Source organism: Delphinus delphis, chromosome X, assembly GCF_949987515.2.
Source record: "Delphinus delphis chromosome X, mDelDel1.2, whole genome shotgun sequence".
NCBI classification, from domain to species: Eukaryota; Metazoa; Chordata; class Mammalia; order Artiodactyla; family Delphinidae; genus Delphinus; species Delphinus delphis.
The window spans coordinates 65,942,601-65,965,549 of NC_082704.1; the positions used below are offsets into that span (position 1 = coordinate 65,942,601).

At 34.1% G+C, this 22,949-nt stretch overlaps 1 protein-coding gene across 1 annotated transcript in view; it reads right to left on the reverse strand.

The window, feature by feature from the left end:
* Positions 1-2,198: 2,198 nt before the first annotated feature.
* Positions 2,199-22,949, reverse strand: part of CHIC1 (cysteine rich hydrophobic domain 1) — a 35,659-nt gene continuing 14,908 nt past the window's right edge. The window contains exons 3-6 of the mRNA XM_060002109.1: positions 20,857-21,012; positions 4,254-4,310; positions 3,939-3,998; positions 2,199-2,614 (exon numbers count right to left, since the gene is read on the reverse strand). Of these exons, the coding sequence (XP_059858092.1) occupies positions 2,564-2,614; positions 3,939-3,998; positions 4,254-4,310; positions 20,857-21,012 (324 nt within the window). The 3' untranslated portion in view covers positions 2,199-2,563. The remainder of the gene's footprint in view (positions 2,615-3,938; positions 3,999-4,253; positions 4,311-20,856; positions 21,013-22,949) is intronic.

Sequence of the window (22,949 nt, forward strand, 5' to 3'; positions counted from 1 at the left end):
AGAAAATTGCGTATTTTCTGAGTAGTTCAAGAAAATGAGTTGACCAGCATAATGAACAGTAAGATAATAAATTTAAGAGCTATTAGAGTAGGTTTTATTTTTTTTTAAAGATTTTTTTTGATGTGGACTATTTTTTAAAATCTTTATTGAATTTGTTACAATATTGCTTCTGTTTTATGTTTTAGTTTTTTGGCTGCGAGGCATGTGGGATCTTAGCTCTGCAACCAGGGATCGAACCCACACCCCCTATATTGAAAGGCGAACTCTTAACCACTGGACCACCAGGGAAGTACCCTACAGGAGGTTCTAAAATTAAGTTTACACATGCTGGTAAATGCTTTTTATGATAAATACTACTGTAACTTGAATTATATACTCTGTCACCTCCAGATGCACTCTATTTCTGTCTCATTATTTGTTTTATGGAAACAATTCACTACTTCCCGCTATTCTTTGAGCAAAACAAGTGTGATTTATACATGGCAGAAAAAGTTACTATGACCATCATATGGCCAAATTCTAAGTTTACAGGAAAAAATGAGATTATAAGGGTTGACACTTAAAAGTAATTATTCTATCAGTGATAATTAGAAATTCTGTACTATGCTAGAAATCAATTTTGGTATTAAACTGTCACAGTTTGAAGCATAAACCTGATGATACTAGCTGGAACATAAACCATAGATACAATTTTTCCCTGACCTTATCTAGAAAACAAGACATTTGGTATGCATTTTCAGAGGTTTCCACTTTGTCTATAAAAATACACCTTCAGTTTTGCAGCAGACAGACAAATGATTTTTGCAGGCACACACAATATATTAAAAGTTAGAGATTCTGGGTATGGGGGTAATAATGGGGTCCTACAGAGGGAGGTGGAAAAGTGTTTGCACAAAAAATTACAGTCACATATCAAAGAGTATCTTTTTCCCCCCCCCTCTTCTTTTACTGGTCTAGGACTGTGGATTTCAAATTAGGCACAAATTTTAAAAGTGGCTTTAAAAGGCTTGACCTTGTATGAAGAAATGATTGTTCTCTTTACTGGGATGAATGTTTGCCTTAAAAAGTTAACTAAAAGCAACTAAGATGATAAATAAAATATTCAGTCCCAGATACTTTATTTTTAGCACTAAGAATTACAAATAATGCCTATATACAGGCACAAATTTGAAGTTGAATTAATGCAATGTAAAGCTTTCATTATGTTAAAAATTCAAATCTAGAAGAATTGGAGGGTGGTGCTCTCATAATAATGTGAAGAGAAATAGAGAAATATGCACATACCAATGAAAAGGCAACGTGTGGCTAATTTATAAACTAAAATACTTTTGTCTAAATACTTATCTTTCCTCATTAATAATATCCAAATGTTTACAAAGGATCCTCAAAAAGAGGATTAAGAGTATTTAATCAATTATGAATCAGCCACTTTAGGTACAGCTTTTCAATTAGCTCTCTCTCTTTCTCAAAGTAGATTATCATAACTCCAGAAAGGGGTTAGCAGTGGCTTTCATGGGGGGCGGGTCTAGACACCTCCTAAGATGTCTGAAATCTTGAAACATTCCTTAAAGGTCATAATTGTGTGTATTTCCAAATGAAGGAAAGGATACATAAAGAGAAATAAATGAGGAGACTGAGGCTATGAAATGTGTCAGATGTCAAATGAATTCTTTTGGGGGTGGGAGTAGAGGACAAAATGGGATTTACTGAATTAAATGGAAAAAATAAGGTTCTTGGTTTCAGGTGCAATGCAGATCTCAGACAATGATTTCAATTTTAATCCACTCATTACAAAGGGCAACCCTGCCCACACCTGAAATTTTTAACATACTTATTATGGCTTTGCCATAAAACAGCATGTTAACAGTCTCTACATTCAAAAGGATGCTTGCAAACTTCATTCATATTAAAATCTACGCAGAATCGTTGGCAATACATTAAGAGTTACATTACATTCTGTAAACCATGGCATATCACATTTTACATTACGCAAAGAGACAATATTTACAAGTCTTAAGGAGTTTAAATATTTTATCCACTAACATAAGTGATAATTTAGCAAAGTGCAGGACAAAACCAGTGCTATTAATTACATGTCCTTTAAAAGCAGGTAAGAGTAAAACGATTTCTAGAAGCTACCAAAAGCTTATTTATGTATGTCCAGTAAGGGATTACAGAGCATTAAGTAGCCTAGAAAAATGATGCATATTTAGAAACAGTGAGTATGAAAATTATAAGGCAGCATGCTCAGAACATGTTTTTGTTTTTTAAACACCAGCACTGATGTTTATTTTTAGTGGCAATATATATATATATACATATATGTATGTGTGTGTGTGTATTTATTTAAAAATTGACAGTGCAAAACACAAGCCTCATTTAACAAAAAAGATGTGCAAAATTTCTTCTTAAACCAACACAAATGAAAGTGTGAGGAGAATATTCTACCATTATAAAGAATAAGTTGAACACAGCAAAGGAGACCATCTTCATTCCAAAATCATCTACAAGGCACTAAGGGTAGGAAATGACAGGTAATACAGAAGTGACTGAATAAAATCCCTCAGTCAGGTCGGAATATGGGATATTTTGGTAAGAATTCTATTAGTATTACCTGTAAAATAAAAATAAACAAGAATATATTGACAAAATAATTTTCATTTACTATAAATTATATATAACCCAGAGAGTATATAATCATTTTTCACAGGCCTATATTTTGATCCTGTACTATAAAGCAAGTGAAATATAGAAAACAGTTACAAAAGGAACTTACCACAAATTATCATTAGACTGGCAATTAAACTGGAAAACATAATTACTTACTGTAGCTAACAGCTTTTATCACCTGATTTACAGTAACTGTTTAGGTGCAGAAAAGCAAACCCTATTACATTTTAATGTCTTTCCCATCTTCCCTCAATCCCCCCCTTTCTTTTTTAGCAAAGTCGAAGGGATTAAAATTTTGTTACATGGATTAGAAGAAATACCTTTATATATATTACGTCCCTCTATTTTTTCAATTAAAGCAGCTAATATCGGTTGAGTATTACTATCTTTTAGAAGTTTTTTGTAAAAAATAATAAAGTGTTCAAGTGGATTAAAACATTTTAATTTAAAACAGGTTTGGAAATATAATAATAAAAACTTAAGATGTTTATAAATTTATATAAACTTACAATAGTTTATATAAGATTTTACCTATAGAGAATTTTAGATTTGTGGTCATTTGCACATTTTCCCCAAAACTATTCAAAGTAGAGAAAGATACATAATAATCCTTATTTATGAAATAGAAATGGAATGTTTATTATTAAATATATACTATATGTATATAAAAGCTTGTACATGTAAATACTACATGTATTTAAAGCTTGGATAAATTTCATATTCTTTTGAATGTTAATGATGCTGAATTTGTCACTTTGGTTATACGTGGATTTATGCTTTATGACTAAGATTGCATAGCTTTTAGCAAAAAAAAAAAAATTAGGATCTATAGTTTCTTCACTGAAAGTTAAATATCAGCTAAGAAAAAAAGCCAGGGAAAGGAATCCAGAATTCAGAAGTCAATTCCTATTTTATGTAAGTTTTGACAAGATTACATTTAGAAATATTTTGTTCAGCAGCAGCTGTGCCCATCACCATATGCGATGGTTTGCATGTATGTTAAAAAGAAGATTAAGGTTATGCAGTGTTTTCATCTGAGCATACTAGCTAAGATTTTTCTAAGATCTAAATAATTGTCAGCTTTCAAGATATTTTATGTTGGCTACAAATCTAAAAAAGGTGAAAGGAAACCTCTATGTTCCAAATGACAAAAGTCCAAGCTGAGGAGGAAAAAGGTAGAAAGAAGATTTGACAAATGATAAATATAGTACAACGTAACATTCAGGATGGAATCCAAAAAATATAATTAAAGGTAACTGCATACTTACATACTCCATCATATTGCTAGTTTCACATTTCCTTTTAGTCAACTTCCAGTGCAAAGCAAGCTAAGAAAGTAAAGTTTGTTAAGAATTTTGATAGCAATTTACACTAATTATTACCTACACATTTGAATAAATCGCCGAACAATAATCCAGGAATAAGATACAAAACATTGCATTTAAAAATACTTTGTAAAGGGTATATATTAAAAATTGAGTATTAGTTCTCTAATCCATGCTTTTGTGGCCTGAAAAATTCCCATTTTTTCAATTTATTAATGGAAGTATGAATGGGACACTTACTTGCTTAAACTTTCTTACCTTGTGATATAATCTGTTATTTTCCCACTCTAACAACTTCTGAATTGATCTTCTGGTCTAAGAGAAAGAATCAAGACTTTGTTACAAGATGAATTGAAGAGCTTTGTAAACTATGTGTATCTATATTCTTCTGCTTACTTGTAAGATCCCATTATTCTCTCCTCTTGTTTTTCTTTTCAAAATGAAATATGTACAAATTACTCTGTGTTGTGAGTCCATTCACTGGACTATTATAAAAACATTACCAGGGGCTTCCCTGGTGGCGCAGTGGTTGAGAGTCCACCTGCCGATCAGGGGACACGGGTTTGTACCCCGGTCTGGGAGGATCCCACATGCTACAGAGCGGCTAGGCCTGTGAGCCATGGCCGCTGAGCCTGTGCATCTGGAGCCTGGGCTCTGCAACGGGAGAGGCCGCGACGGTGAGAGGCCCGCGTACCACAAAAAAAACCCAAAAAACCAAAAAAAAAAACATTACCAGTACTCCTAGTAGTCCATTTATGAACCTAAATCTAGATTTTCATATACCTTTTCACAGGGTTACTTTTTTAATATACATGTAATATGCCAAGCTAATCTGATTACTCATAGAAAATTTTCCTATCAGAGCTCTAAGCACAACACCTGGCAAATAGCAGTCAGTCAATGTCTACAGGTTGAATAAAACAAGCCAACATATATCAGAATTTCCACTGAAAAGAAATATAAAAACAGCCAGTAGGAAAACTTGTATTTAGAGGAAAAACTATAAACAACAGAAGCAGCACTGTAGTAAACAGGAGGACAGAGGACAAGTTTCTCCATCTGGAGTGCATATATTTTGCAAGGAGTAAGAAAAGTTTGCAAAACCTTCAAAAACATTAAAATTAAGGATTGTTAGGCATTTTTGATTTTTAAGAAAGGGGTTATAAGGTTTCTGATAAAAAAGGCTAGTAGGCATTGTTAAATTTTAAAACTACTCGTTAAAATTAAATGATTTACAAACAGACTATATCTGACATGATTTCCAAAGCACCAACAGAAGAAACTATTCTAACTGTTCAACCACATAAGTTAACAATGACAATTGTATTCAGCTCATCTCCAGTGGGCCAGATCAGCAACAATGCCAGTTAAAGTATACTACTGGGCCACTGTACTTGATACAATCTCTCTAAACAAAATCAGATGGGTAACAAATAAGGAAATTGAATGAGTAGTTATAAATCTTTCCACAAAGAAAACCCCAGGCCCGATGGCTTCAATGATGAATTCTACCAAACAGTTAAAGAAGAAATAATACTATGAATATAAATGCAAAATTCTCAACAAAACACTAGCAATCATTATATCATGACCAAGTGGAATTTATCCTAGGAACACAAAAACAAAATGATGTAATACATTATATTAATAGAATAAAGAACAAAACCCACATGATCATCTTCATAAATTTAGAAAAGGCAATGGACAAAATACAGTACTCATTCATGATAAAAATCCTAAAAAAAACCTAGGAATAAAAGGGAACTTCCACAACCTAATAAAGGGCATCTATGAAAAACCTTCAGCTAACATCACACTAAATGGAGAGAGACTAAATATTTTCTTCCTAATATTAGGAACAAGATAAGGATATCTCCTCCCACTACTTTTATTCAACATTGTCCTAGATGTTATAGCCAGGGCAATTAGACAAAATAATAAATAAAAGGCATCCAAATTGGAAAAGGAAAAGTGAAACCATCTCCATTTGCAGACAACATGATCTTATATAGAGAAAATTCTAAGGAATCCACTAAAGCACTACTAGAACTAATAAATAAGTTCAGCAAATTTTCAAGAAACAAGATTGTGGTAGGTAGAATTCTGGCCTCCATGATCTTCACCTCCTGGAATTACACCTGTGAATGTTACATTACATTACAAAAGGGACATTGCTGATATAATTAAAGTTACTAGTCATTTGGCTTTAAAATAGGGAGATTATTTCAGATTATTTTGGCAGACCCAGTGTAATCTCATAAGCCCTTAAAAGCAGAGAATTTTTTTCTGGCTGATGGAAGAATAGTCAGAGGGGTTTGAAACACAAGAAGTACTCAAACCACCATTGTTGGCTTTAAGATGGAAAGGTCACATAGAAAGTCTAAGGAAGAAATGATTTCTGCCAAAACCTGAATGAGCTTGGGAGTAAATTATTTCCCAGAATCTCCAGAAAGGAATGCAGCCCTGCCAGCACCTTGATTTTGGCCTTGTGAGATCCTAATAAGAGAACACAATTGAGCCAGCCACACTGTACCGAGACTTCTGACTGTGAAATAAAAGGGTGTTGTTTTAAGCCATTAAGTTTGTGGAAATTTGTTACGCTAGATAGAAAAGTAATACAAGGTTCAACATATACAAATAAATTTTATTTCTATGTACAAGCAAGGAACAATCTGAAAATGAAAGTAAAAGATCAATTCCATTCACAATAGATTTTTTCTTTTTATATGTTAATCCCATTCTCCTAATTTATTCCTATTCACACAGATTTAAGAATAAAATATTTAAGAATAACTTTAACAAGAGAAGTATAAGATGTGTAGACTGAAAACTAAAAAACACTGCTAAAGGGAATTCTTGGTGGTCCAGTGGTTAGGACTCTGTGCTTCCACTGCCAGGGGTCCAGGCTTGATCCCTGGTCATTGTTAAAATAAATTAAAGAAGAGGTAAATAAATGGAAAATATCCCATATGTATTCATGAATTATAAGACTCATGTAATAGCATTTACAACATATGGTGATGGGAAAATTGGATATCCAAAAGAAAAATGATAAATTGGACTCCTATCTCACACCATACACAAAAACTAACTCAAAATGGATCAAAGACTGAATCATAAGAAACTAAACTTTAAAACAACTAGAAGAAAGCACAGGAGTACACCTCTGTAATCTTGAGTTAGGCAAAGCCCTCTTAGATATGATGTAAGAGGCACAAGCAAGAAAATTTTAAGAGATAAGTTTGACTTAATCAAATTAAAAGTTTTGTGTGTCAAAGATACCATCAAGATAGTAAGAACCCATCCAGAATGCCAATGTGAGGACCTTATGAAAGTCTCTTCCCTGGAGAGACAACTATTAAATTTGTCAGTATTAGTAAGTACAATCATTCAAATGTTCCAGAGATTGATCAAAGGGTTTACAACAGACTGAGAAGTATTCATTCAACAAAATCTATTGAAAATAAGTAAGAACAGTGGGAAGGCTTGGTATTAGAGCTAGGCACTATACTCATATCCACAGCTCTGCCTTGTGGAAGAACTGTTTAAGCAAGCTTGGGAGCTGAGTGTCAGGCAGTTCCCAAATCTCCCAGATACTTAGAGTGGAACGGCTCTTCTGGGTAGTTTTGGCAGATGGTGAAAATAGGCAGATCCCATTTTCCACAGCTCTGTGTTATAGAATGCCTATATCAAGTGGGTGGTGGCAGCAGGGCAGCACCCATTTCCCTACCTACAACTTCTGCAAAATAGGCAGCACAGTTGGTGAAGAATGCAGCCCCCCTTTTTGGCACACATCCATATCGTGGGAGAGCTGTTATTGTTGGTTTGACAACTGAGTGGCAGTTCTTACCTTTCCAGCTTCCTAGGGCAGATATATTCTCGGTTGATTTGACAGATGGGGAATATTAGCAGACCCCACTCTCCCTGGTTTTAGGTTAAAAAAATATCCACAACTAACATCATACTAAATGGTGAAACACTGTAAGCTTTTTCCTCTAAGACATGCCCATGCTTGCCACTTCTATTCAACATATTACTGGAAATTCTAGACAGAGCAATTAAGCAAGCAAAGAAATAAAAGGCATCCAAATAAAAAGGAAGAATTATCTCTCTTTGCAGGTGACATTATCTTATGTGCAGAAAACCTTAAAGAATCCACAAAAAATCCTGTTAGAGTTGATGAACAAATTCAGGAACATTTCAGGATATGAAATCAACATGCAAAATTCAGTTGCACTTCTATACAAGAACAGCAAACAATTCAAAAGAGAAATTAAGAAAACAATTACATTTCCAATAGTTTCAAAAAGAATAAAATACTTAATAAATTTAAGCAAGGAGGCAAAAGACTTGTACACATAAAGTTACAAAATGATGCTACAAGAAATTAAAGACCTAAATAAATGCAAAGAATCCTGTGTTCATGGACTGGAAGACTTAATATTGTTAAGATGACAATATCATCCAAAATGATCACAGATTCAATGCAATCCTTATCAGAATCCCAGTGACTTTTTCTATAGAAATAGAAAAATCCATCTTAAAATTCATATGGAATCCCAAGAGACTCCTATTAGCCAAAAAAATCTTGAAAATGAGAAACAAATATGAAGGACTCACATTTCCTGATTTCAAAACTTACTAAAAAGCAACAATAACCAAAAAGAATATGGTACTTGCATAAAGACATATAGACCAATGGAATAGCACAGAGAGCCCAGAAATAAACCCTCGAATATCCACAACAGATTTTTTTAAATAAAATATTCTTTTTAAAAAAAAATTTACTTTATTTATTTTTGGCTGGGTTGGGTCTTCGTTGCTGCACGCAGGCTTTCTCTAGTTGTGGAGAGCAGGGGCTACTCTTTGTTGCGGTGTGTGGGCTTCTCATTGCTGTGGCTTCTCTTGTTGCAGAGCACAGGCCCTAGGCACACAGGCTTCAGTAGTTGCAGCACGTGGTCTCAGTAGTTGTGGCTCAGGGGCTCTAGAGCACAGGCTCAGTAGTTGTGGCACACAGGCTTAGTTGCTCCGTGGCATGTGGGATCCTCCCAGACCAGGGCTCGAACCCAGGTCACCTGCATTGGCAGGCAGACTCCCAACCACTGCACCACCAGGGAAGTCCTCCACGACAGATTTTTGACCAGAGTACCAACCATTCAATGGGGAAAAAGGACTTTTCAATAAATATTGCAAGGAAAACTGGATATCCATATGCAAAAGAATTAAGTTGGATCCTAAATTTATGCCATATGCAAAAATTAACTCAAAATGGATCAAAGAACTAAACATAGGAGTGACGACCATAAAAGTCTTAGAAGAAAACATAGGAGACAGTCTTCATGACACTGGATTTTGCAGTTATTTCTTACATATGACAATGAAAGTCCAGGCAAAAAGGGGAGAATAGTTTAACTGAACTTCATCAAAATGAACATCTTTTATGCATCAAATGACACTGTCAATAGAGTGTGAAGAAAATCTAGAGGATGGCAGAAAATATTTGCAAATCACATATCTGATAAGGAATTAATAACGAGAATATATATAAAACACCCACAACTCAACAATAAATAAACAAACAAGCTAGTTACAAAATGGGCAAAGTAATATACAAATACCCTAACCTAATATACAAAGGGCCAATAAGCAAATGTAAAAATGCTCAACACCACTAGTCATTAGAGAAATACAAATCAAAACCACAATGAGATATCACTTCATACTCATTAGGGTGGTTATTATCAATAAAATGGAAAATAATGAATGTTGGTGAGGATCTAGAGAAACTGGAAACCTTGTGTACAATTTACCAGAGTAGAAATGCAGGAGAGGAAAACTTTGTGGGAACTAGGACTAGGATAGCAATACCTGAACTTAAACTGATGAACTGTTGGAAGCTCAGTGGGACAAGTTTGAGAGTTCAAAATTCCAAAGGGGCCCAGTCTTGGCAGAGACTCCCACACTTTTATGACTTTTATTACCAGAAGCCCTATCAGGTTCTCACAGTGATTTCAGAAAAATCCCCTCATCTTCTGGCAGGAGAAAGGGAAGAAGAGTCATGTTTAAATATGCCCAGAACATTCTGTTCTTCTTAACAAAGCCTGCTCTCAAGAGAAACTATTGTACCAGAGCCTAACCTACTGGGGTATTACCAGAGCCCAACCAATCTTGGAGAAGGGAAATACACAATTCTAGAACCCTCTAGCTTTCCTGTCCCATGTAAAGGGGAAAACAAAACAAAACAAAATTGAGAAGCACTTGTGTAGAGCACAGCCCAGGAACACAGGCTAAATAAAAACCTTAAGCCTAATCACAATACTATAGAACACTTCTAGTCCCCCAGCACCTTGCCACTACATCAATAAGGCTTCTGTATTATAATATGAGGAATACAACTGAAAGAACTGTGCATCTCAGATGATATCTAAGAAGTCTATAGGGAAATCCAAGGAAAATAGGCCAGACAAAATCAAGGACGCCAAGGAACGTTTAGCCTTCAATTTCCAACAGCTACAGCAAACAGTAAACACAGCCAAATGAAAATAAAACCTCACTTTAAAGGCCTATTTACCTCAGTTCCTTTCACTAGTGCATCATGTGTAGTTTTCAAACAAAAATTAGAAGTCATACTAAAAGACAAAAAAAGTTTGAAAAGGCAGAGCAAGAATCAGAACCAGACTCAGAAATGGCAGAGATGTAGAAATGATCAGACTGGGAATACAAATAAACTATGATAAATATACTACTTGCTCTTATGAAAAAAGTGGACAACATGAAAGAATAGATGGATAATGTTAGCAGAGAAATGGAAACTGTAAGAAAAATATCAAAAGGAAATGGTAGAAAGCCAAAATATCATAACAGAAATGAAGAATGCCTTTGATGGGCTCATCAATGACTGGACATGGCTGAGGAAACCATCAATGAAGATTGAAGAAATATCAGTAGAAACTTCCAAAACTAAAAGAAAAAAAAGAAAAAAGAACAGAATATCTAAGAACTATGGGACAATTACAAAAGGGGCAATAGACCCATAATAGAAATATCAGAAGGTAAAGAGAGAAAGGAGTCGAGGAAATATTTAAAGCAATAATGACAACAGAATCCCCCCAAATTAATGAAAGGCATCAAACTCATAGATTGAAAAAGCTCAGAGAATACAAAACTGGATAAATACCCACAAATCTACACTTAGTTATCTCATATTCAAACTGCAGAAGATCAAGGAAAAATCTTGAAAGAAGCCAGAGGGGAAAAATACCTTACATATAAAGGAGCAAGGATAAGAGTTGTATCAGACATCTCCTTAGAAACTATGCAAGCCAAGAAAAGAATGGAATGAAATATTTAAAATGTTAAAAGAAAAGTACTACCAACCCGGAATTCCATCCGTACCCAGCAAAATTGTCCTTCAAAGATGAAGGAGAAATAAAGACTTTCTTAGATGAAAAATTGAGGGAATTTGTCACCCATAGACCCACCTTGCAAGAAATGTTAAAATAAGTTCTTTAGAAAGAAGTAAAATGCTACAGATAAGAAACCTGGATCTATATAAAGGAAGAGTGTTAGAGAAGGAATAAATGAAGGCAAAATAAAATCTTTTATTTCTTCTATTCTCAACTGATCTAATGGGTAACAGTTTGTTAATAAAAATAATGTATTCCATGATTACGGTTTATGGATAAGTAATATGAATGGCAACAATGTTATAAGGAAGGGATGGGGGTAGGAATTATAAATATTCTGTAATAATGTAATTATTCTACCTGGGAAGTGGTATTGTGTTATTTGAAAGTGGACCTGGATTAGTTGTGTATGTATATATATTGCAAACTCTCTTTAGTGGGCAACTACTAAAAATATTAAAAAGTAGGATTATTGATATACTAAGGGAAGATAAAAAATGGTGTCATATAAAAATACTTAATTAGAACTAGAGAAGACAGAAAAAGACTGTAAGATAAAAATAGGAATAAAGAACAAGAGTAATGAATAGAAAACAGTAACAAACATGGTAAATATTAATAAAATTATATCAATAATTACTTTAAACATCAAAGGTATAAATACATCAATTAAAAAACAGATTGTCAGAATGGATCAAAAAATAAGACAACTACGTGCTGTCTACAAGAAACCTACTTTAAATATAAAGACTAAAAGTAAAAGAATGGAGAAAGATATACCATAGTAACATAGTAACAATAATCAAAGGAAATCACTTTAGTAATTTTATTTTTTTATTTTTTTTTGCAGTACGCGGGCCTCTCACTGTTGTGGCCTCTCCCATTGCAGAGCACAGGCTCCAGAAGTGCAGGCTCAGCAGCCATGGCTCACGGGCCCAGCCACTCTGCGGCATGTGGGATCTTCCCAGACCGGGGCACAAACCCATGTCCCCTGCATCGGCAGGTGGACTCTCAACCACTGCACCACCAGGGAAGCCCCACTTTAGTAATTTTAGACAAAGCAGACTTCAGAGTAAGGAAAATTATCAGACATAAAGAGAGGTATTACATAATGATAAAGGGTCAATTTTCCAAGACATAACGATTCTTAATGTATATATGCCTAACAAAAGAGCATCAAACTATGTGAGGCAAAAATTGACAGAACTTCAAGGAGAAATAGAGGAGTTGACTATATAGTTGGCGACCTCAATAGCCCTCTATCAGAAATAGATCAAGTAGGCAGAAAGTTGGTAAAGACACAGATGAACTCAACAGCACCATTGATCTACTGGATATAACTGACATCTACAGATGACTTCATCTTACAACAGCAAATGACAGATTATCCTCAAGTTGATGTGGAACATATACCAAGACAGACCACATTCTGGGTCATAAAACACATCTTAACAAATTTCAAAGAACAGAAATCATACAATGTATGCTCTCAGACCACAATGGAATTAAACCAGAAATCAACAACAGAAAGATAGCTGGAAAATCCCCAAAACACTTGGAGATTAAACAGCACACTTCTATAACACATGACTCAGGAAGAAATCTCAAGAGAAATTTAAAAATATTTTGAACTAAATGTAAATGAAAGCAAAACTTATCAAAATTTGTGGGATACAGTTAAAGCAGTAGCATTGAATGCATAGAGTAGGAAAGAAGAAATACCTTAAATCAATCATATATGCTTGCACTTTAGGTAAAAAAAGAGCAAATTAAATCTAAAGTAAGAAGAAAAGAAATAATAAAAATTAGAGTAGAAATCAATGAAACTGATAATGGGACTTCAATAGAGAAAATCAACAAAATAAATAACTGGTTCTTTGAAAAGTTCAGTAAAATTAATACACCTCTAGTCAGGTTAACTAAGAAAAAAAGAGAGGAGACAAAAATGTTACAAAGTTTCAGAAATGAAATAGGGGTTATCACTACTGATGCTATGGACATTAAAAGGATAATACAGGAATATTATTAACAACTCTATGCCCATGAATTTGATAAGCTAGATGAAAAGGACTGATTATGTGAAGGACACAGTCTACTAAAACCCACACAAGGAGAAATAGACAATCTGGATAGGCCTATATCTATTAAAGAAATTGAGTCAATAATTAATAACCTCCCCAAGTAGAAAGTACCATGACCAGATGGGTTCAAACATTTAAGGAAGATATTATACCAGTTCTCTACAATCTATTCCAGAAAACAGAAGCAGAGGGAGTATTTCCTAATTCATTCTATGAGGCCAGTATTACCCTAATACCAGAACCAGACATAGGTATTATATGAAAAGAAAACTGCAGATCAATATTTTTCGTGAACATAGATGCAAAAACCTGTATAAAACATTAGCAAAGAAATACAACAATGTATATACTACAATAAGTAGGGTTTATCTCAGGTATGCAAATCTGGTTCATCATTCAAAAATCAATTAATATGTAAGCCATCACATCAACAGGCTAAAAAAGAAAAATCACATAATCATATCAATAGATGCAGAAAAAACATCTGACAAAATCCAACACTCATTCATGATAAAAACTCTCGGCAAACTAGGATGGGGGAACTTCTTCAAGTTGATAAAGAACATCTTACAAAAAACCTACAGTTAACATCATACTTGATGGTGAGAAACTCAGTTTCCCACTAAGATCAGGAACAAGGCAAGGATATTCCCTCTCACCATTACTTTTCAACATCATTCTGAAAGTCCTAGATAATGCAATAAGACAAGAAAAAGAAAATAAAAGGTGTATATACCGAGAAAGAAGAAACAAAATTATCTTACTTCATAGATGACATGATTGTCTATGTAGAAAATCCTGAAAAATCAAAAGAACTCCTTGAATTAATAAGCAATTATAGAAAGGTTGCAGGATACAAAGTATATTGGTATATATGATGATAGATTGGTATACATGATGGATACATGTCATTATACATTTGCCAAAACCCATAGAATGTACAACATAAAGAGTGAACTCTAATGTAAACTAAGGACTTCAGTTAATAATAATGTGTCAATATTGGCTCATCAGTTTTAACAATTATACTTCGATAGAGCAAGATGTTAATAATAGGGAAAACTGGGGGTTGACTGAGGGAGATATATGGAACTCTTTTTTTCTCAATTTTTTTCTGTAAACCTAAAATTGTTCAAAAAATAGGCTATTAATTAAAATATTATAAATAAAAAGTAAAGATGAAATGAAGATACTCTTAGATAAAAACTGAGAGGATCCAGTCCCTGCAGACCTACCATATAAGAAATATTATGGGAAGTTCTTCAGGCTGAAACCAAGGTACGTCAGGTATTATTTTGAGTCCACACACAGGAAATGATACACTGAGAAGCTCAATGAACTCCAAGTAGGATAAACTGAAAGAGACCCATACTGAGAGAAACTATATTCAAACCTTTGAAAGCCAAAAACAAGAAGAAAACTCTTGAAAGCCGCAACAGAGAAGCAACTTGTTATGTACAAAGAGATACTCAATAGGATTAACAGCCAATTTCATATCAGCAACCATAAGGTTCAGAAGCAGTGGGATGACATATTTAAAGTGCTAAAAAGAAAAAAAACCCTGTCATCCAAGATTTCTATACTTGGCGAAACTATCCTTTCAAAAAAAGGAGAAATTAAGACATTCCCAGGTAAGCACTGAGGGAGTTCACTGCTATTAGGATTGCCTGTAAGAAATGCTGAAAAGAGTCCTTCAGGCTGAAATGAAAGAACACTGGACAATAACTCAAGCAACATGATAAAGTAAAGAACACTAGTAAAAGTAACTGCATAAATAAATATAAAAGCCAAAATTGTTCTCTTTTTGTTTTGGAACTTCTATTTTCTTCCTATATAATCTAAAAGACAAATGTATAAAATGATAATTATAAATCTATGTTAATGGACACACAATATATAAGATGTAATTTGTGATAAAACATATATGGGGAGGCATGTAGATGCACAGGAGCAGAATCTGTATATTACTGAAGTTAAAGTGGTATTATTAATTCAAACTAGTGTGTTACAAGTTTAAGATATTAATTATAATCCCAAGGGTAGCAACTAAGAAAATAGCTAAAAATATATACAAAAGAAATGAAAAGGCACATGGTGCACTACAAAAATCAATTAAATATAAAATAGGGAAGTAATGGAGTTGTTTTCCAGCTCCATTATCAGAAATGACAAAAGACAAAATGGCAAAAGTCCTCCCTTATCTGTTACAGACTGAATTATGTTCTCCCAAAATTCATATATTCAAGTGTCACAACCACCAGTACCTGAGAATGTGACCTTATTTGGAGATATGGTTGTTAAAGTGGTAATTAAGCTAAAATGAGATGATCAGAGTATGCCCTAATCCAGTATGACTGGTGTCCTAGTAAGAAGAGATTAGGACACAGACATATATAGAGGGAAGGCCAGGTGAAGACCCAGGGAGAAAAATGGCCATCTACAAGCCAATGGGAGAAACCTCAGAAAAAATACATCAACTTTCCCAACACCTTGACCTCAGACTTACAGCCTCTAGGACTGTGAGAAAATACATTTCTGTTGGCTAAACCACCTAGTCTGTAGTACTTAATTAAGGCAGCCCTGGCAAACTAATATATTATCATCAATCATTTTAAAGGCAAATAGATTAAACTCTCAATTAAAAGGGAGAGATTTGCAGAATGGATTTAAAAACACGATCCATTTAAAGACCTAAATGTTAAGACCCGGACACTATAAAACTCTTTAGAGGAAAACATAGGAAGAACACTCTGACATAAATCACAGCAAGACCTTTTCTGACTCACCTCCTACAGTAATGGAAATAAAAACAGAAATAAACAAATGGGACCTAATGAAACTTAAAAGCTTTTGCACAGCAAAGGAAACCATGAACAAGATGAAAAGACAACCCTCAGAATGGGAGAAAATAGTTGCAAACCAATCTATGGACAAAGGATTAATCTCCAAAATATACAAACAGCTCATGCAGTTCAATATCAAAAAACAAACAACCCAATCAAAAAATGGGCAGAAGACCTAAATAGACATTTCTCCAAAGAAGACATACAGATGGCCAAGAGGAATATGAAAAGATGCTCAACATCACTAATTATTAGAGACATGCAAATCAAAACTACAATGAGATATCACCTCACACCAGTCAGAATGGGCATCATCAGAAAATCTACAAACAACAAATGCTGGAGAGGGTGTGGAGAAAAGGGAACCCTCTTACACTCTTGACTGGAATGTAAATTGATACAGCCACTATGGAGAACAGTAGGGAGATCCTTAAAAAACTAAACATAGAATTACCATATGACCCAGCAATCCCACTACTGGGCATATACCCAGAGAAAACCATAATTCAAAAAGACACATGCACTGCAATGCTCACTGCAGCACTATTTACAATAGCCAGGTCATGGAAGCAACCTAAATGTCCATCAACAGAGGAATGGGTAAAGAAGATGTGGTACATGTATACAATGGAATATTACTCAGCCATAAAAAGGAATGAAATTGGGTCATTTGTAGAGATGTGGATGGACTTAGAGAGTGTCATACAGAGTGAAGTAAGTCAGAAAGAGAAAAATGAATACCGTATGCTAACACATATATGTGGAATCTAGAAAAATAGTACAGATGAACCAGTTTGCAAGGCAGAAATACAGACACAGATGTAGAGAACAAACGTATGGACACCAAGATGGGGAAGGGGGGATGGGATGAATTGGGAGATTGGGATTGACATATTTACACTAATATGTATAAAATAGATAACTAATGAGAACCTGCTGTATAGCACAGAGAACTCTATCTACTTCACTTTGCTATACAGTAGAAACTAACACAACGTTGTAAAACTACATCATCCCAATAAAAAAAGAAAAAATATCTTAACATAACATGGTAACACAAAAACAAACAAACAAAAAAATATGATCCATGAGTCTACATGAGACTCAGTTTAGATTCAAAGACACAAGTAGGTTGAAAGTGAGAGGACAGAAAAAGATTTTCCATGTAAATAGTAACCAGAAAAAGAGCTGGGATAGATGATATCAGACAAAATAGATTTTAAGTAAGAAAAAATGTTACAAGAGAAAAAGATGGACACTATATGTCTTAATATGCTCAGGCTACTATGACAAAAGACCATATTCTAGGTGGCTTCAACAACAGTTCCGGAGTATCGAAGTCTTAGATCAGTGTGTCAGCATGGTTTGTTGGGTTCTGGTGGAAGCCCTTTTCCTCATAGAAGAACAACTTATAGTTGTCTATAAGTTCCTTATAGACAACTTCCTTGTTGCTCACACAGTAGAGAGATAGAGAGCAAGCTCTCTATTTTTTTCTTATAAGGGCACTAATTCCACCATGAGGACCCCACCCTCATGACTTCATCTAAACCTAAGTACCTCCCAAAGGCCAAAATACCAACCACCCCCAAATACCATCATATTAGAGGGGAGGGCTGCAACATATGACTTTTGAGGGAACACAAACATTAATTCCCTAACAATATATATTGATGAAAATATAAATCTTTCAAGAAGAAATGACAATGATAAATATATACACAACTAGCAACAGACCTGCAAAATACATGAAGCAGAAACTGACAAATCTGAAGGGAGAAATAGATATTTCTACAATAATAGGACTTCAATACTCCACTTTCAATAATGGATAGAACAACTTTGCAGAGCAGTAAAGAAAGGCAGGACTTGAACAACACTGTCAACCAACTAGATCTAACAGACATATACAGAACCCTCCACCCCACAACAATATAATACAAATTTATTCTTAAGTATACATGGAGTATTCTCCAGGATAGGCCATATGTTATGCCACTAAACAAGCCTCAATAAATAAAAAAAGATTAAAACCATACAAAGTATCTTCTCCAATAACAATGGAATGAAATTAGAAATCATAAGGAAAACAACATTATGTTCATGTTGTAAGACTGAGATAACAGTCCCTTCCCTCTGAACATCCCTCTCAGTTTAGCAAATGTTATAGCAAAAAAGGTAAATGTTAAAAGTAATATCAAATTTAAGGATGGTGGCAGGATTAGGCCTGAAAATTGACTATAATAACACAGTGGTAAATGTAAGAATGGGTAAACAAAGACCTTCATTTCATATGTCATGTAAGCTTAGAATCCTACCAGAGCCAAGAGAGACTAAGAGCAGCTCAGGGCATTCTGGTCTGTATTTCTTTTCTTTCAACTAATTTGCTGGAAAAAAATGTCCATGACGTATACTGGCCAAAAAAAAAAAAAAAAAAAAAGTTCACAAGGCAGACTGTTTACAAAGAAGTTCTTTTCTTGGAAACATTTTACAATCATTCATTTATACAGCAACCTTGTGACACAGGGCAGATTAATCATATTATTTCCATTTTATTTTGTGGATAAACACAGACGTGACTTCTATGAAGCTAGATACCCTGTTAGAAATGGCTAGAGCCATTTTTAAATTGTTGTATTTTATTTTTTATTTCTCCATGTAGACCAAAAAAAGCAGTGATGGGCCTTAAATCTCTTCATCATCACAACCACCATAAAAGTAACTAATATTATCTGGATTTTATAGGTGAGGAAATTGAGGCTCCAGAAAGGACAGTGCTTGTACAAGGTTACCAGCATGTGCTTGGTGCTTCATTGTCTAGTGTGTTAACATAGTATGTACAAAATCAACGGCCATAACTATAAAGTGTACAGAGCAAGGCAGATAATGTAAATGCTGCATAGTTCTATGGTGAACCAGAGACCACGTGTCCTATTTAAAGGAAGGAGCCACCACTCAGCAAGGGCTAATTGCTGAAAGATAGGCATGTGGGTCCAATACTGTCAGAGCTTTAGATTTTACAAGAGACGCTGGCTGTTTCAAATTTTACTTTAAATATTCTAATTTTTAAATGCTGGCAACTGATTTAAATGTTTAAAAAACAGAGTGGGCTGGATTTAGCCCACAGGACAACTGTTTGCATATCTGTACTAAATAAACTTTTTAAAACTGACAGATTAGTGATCTAAGAATACACTGATGCCTCAATTTCAATATGAATTCCTAACCAAAGTAGTGGGAGATGGGAAGAAATCACAGCATCAGTATTAATTTCATATCAGTAGTGATCATAGTAAAATACATGACTGAATAAATTGTTTCTATTTCAGGCCTTGTGGCGGAGGTATTAATAAAGAGGCAAATACGTAAACAGGTCATCAGAAAAAAAGATCCTGGATAATATTAAAACCAAAAACTCTTCTTAAGTAATTGAAATTGGCTACATTTGTGTGATGAAAAAATCCCATAATTAATTCACATTGAGGCTTTAAAAATAATGAGGATGGGTAGGAGTTATTGATTTGTAACTTTTAAAAGATATGACAATTAAAGAAAGAAATTTATGCTGTCATTTTTTTTAACTTACAGAAAGCCATTTGAGAACATTGTTCAAGCTTTGACAAACAATAAACTAAGCTCTATTTAAAATAAAGCACTGATCTACTGGTAGTGACCAAGAGAATTAATAAAATGTCTAATTTTCCATTCAAAAAGTTATAGGGGTGACAGTATTTTATTATTTGTTTTTTTGAAGTAGACATTAAGGAGGGCAAGAGAAAGATGGAGGGGAAAATGTAATGAGTACTTGTTGGGAATCTTTTTGGTTTATGAAACAACTGCATCACTAATTATACCCCCACAAGGTGCTGTGATGTTGAATATGGTTCAGTAGGCTAATTATTATTTAGAAGTTTAAATGAAATCATCAATGTGGTACAGGGAAAACAACTGTAGGTAAAATGAATTAATTTTCCTCATTGGCTTCAATTAAAAAGTTTAAAAATATCTTCCCACTGGGGGAAAATCATTCTAAAGATCAAAATAAAATTTTAAAGAAGACGAGATAAATGTAGTAGTCTTAAATCCATGACATAACTGGTAATGTCATGTCAGAATGTTATTTTGACATGTTCAAAATTAACAAGGATTTCCCCTACCAACTTTGTAGATTACTCTCACTTCTGCCTTTCTTCAGATCAGAAGAAACTCTCCCATATACCTGTGGCTTGGAAATACTTTAAATCATAGCTTCAGGTTTTGTAAAAAGAATAAGTAGCCCAGTCACATTTATATTTACTTAAGTACTCCACTTACTTTGCACTTATTTAAAATAATGATTGAACCCATATTAAGTGATAAAGCGTTGATAAAGGTTGGACAAATGACTTAATCTCTCTGACCCCGAGTTTCTTTATATCTAGAATGAGGACAGCATTGTTATGAGAATTTAATAAATTCTGTAAAGTACTTGGCACACAGCAAGTGTTCAATAAACGTTAGCTCATTATTATTACACAATAAAATGGTTACTCACTCTTTTGTTGAGACAAATAACGGGCCACAGGCTGCAACCCAGTGTGCAACAGCAGCAGAGACAACCACACAGCAGCCATTTCACATTGACTGGGAGAGCCTTTTTCAAACATGCATTCACACGGCCAATGCTGGTCTTAAATTCTTCTGGGGCCACCTACAACAAGGGTGCAATCTTTAACAATCTGTGGGCAGCTTTCTACTATTTGTCTCTAAATCTAAAGAAAATGTTTGTCTTATTACAAGTACTTTAAGGAATTACACGTCTAAATATATTTCCTCCCTATCTTTCCCTCGGTGCTTTGTGACCGCCTGGAGGGGTGGGATAGGGAGGGTGGGAGGGAGGGAGACGCAAGAGGGAAGAGATATGGGAACATATGTATATGTATAACTGATTCACTTTGTTATAAAGCAGAAACTAACACACCACTGTAAAGCAATTATACTCCAATAAAGATGTTAAAAAAATAAAATACCAAAAAAATATGTATTACATACTCCTGGATGACATTAGAAAGCAAAACAATATAATTTCATGTTTACAGAACTTATTCTCATGTTCGAAAACAGTCTTTTGAAATTATCAACAATAAAATGACAACAGTAACATTGGTGGTAAAGGATACCTGTTAAGCAGTTTTCTTACAAATATTCTCATTATTAAAGCAATATTATTTATAGTCTCCAGTCACTCAGACTAAAGGTTGAGTAAGACTAGAAGCATAATACAACAATAAAACCTAAATACTACCAGAGTAAATAGAATTAAATTTAGACCTCAGCAATATTTCTGGATTATCTTTAAAAAGGCAACTCTCAAACCTTTTCTCCCTGGCAAATTTGCAAGATAACAATTTTAACACTTGCCATTGTTTGTAGGGAAAAGCTACACTAACAAAAGACAGTGAGGAGTGATCACATTCAAAACACAGTCTTAATATTAGTATAAAATGGACTCATAGCTGCTATAAATTTTAGAAGTTCAGAGATCCTTAAATATACAAATTTAATATTTTTAATTACTACCTCCATTCCTGGAAGTGGCTGCTTGTGCCTCTCTGTAAACAATGACAAAGTCAGTTCAAAGGCAAGAGCATGACAGGCATAATTAGATTTATACAAAAAACTCTGCTTGAAGGTTATACAATTCAAAGGTATACTAAAAATAGTTTGCTTTCAGTGAAATCACATTTCTGGATCACAAAAATGATTCCCTTTCATTTAGAAAGCTGTCACACTGTAAAATCTATGGGAAAAAAATTCTGCCATCTGGTTGTGCAAGCAAAAATTATGAAATTACTAGGAAAAATAAGCTGCTGTAAAATAAAAACCCCACTAGCATGTTTGGTATCAAAAATACAGAGCTTTATAACTCTTCCAAGTAAAAACTGTATTACAGGAATCAATTTATTACATTTTTGTCTTTTAATAAACATGTCTTAGAATCAATACTACAATACATACCTATTAGCAGACGTTAGAAAGATACATGACCACAGAATTCAGTACCATCATGATTTAAACATTAAATAATTATACTAGCTTTATTAGAATTGTTCATGCCACCCAATAATGTTAATCGCTTAACCTATAAATTAGATTTTCTTCCTAATATGTTAACAAGTTGTGAAATTGTAAGGCTCAAAACTGTATTTACAGGAGGAAACTAAACTGATTTCATTCTCCAATATGACCTAAAGACAATCACTGAGTGAAAAGAATTCCAAATAAATGACTAAATATCTGGAGTAAATATGAAAGTAAATTCAGAGAACCATGGCTTATAATTGAAAATAGAAAACACCAACAGGCTAAGCACATTAAGACAACAAGTCAAGATCTAGATTCTAGTCTCTTATTAGTTATAAAAAATCCTAGGTAAGTTCATTTAATTTTTGTGAGTTTTAGTCTCCCATCTATAAAATGAAATAAATAATTTTTCTATTACATACCTCACAGGGAATGGAAATTATACCTTAGAAAGGACCTCCTAACTAGAATGCTTTGAGAAAGGAAGTCAGCGAATCGTATTTGACTAGATGTGGAGAAAGAAAAGCAAAGCTCTTTTTTGCATCGAGTATCACCTGAAGTTTT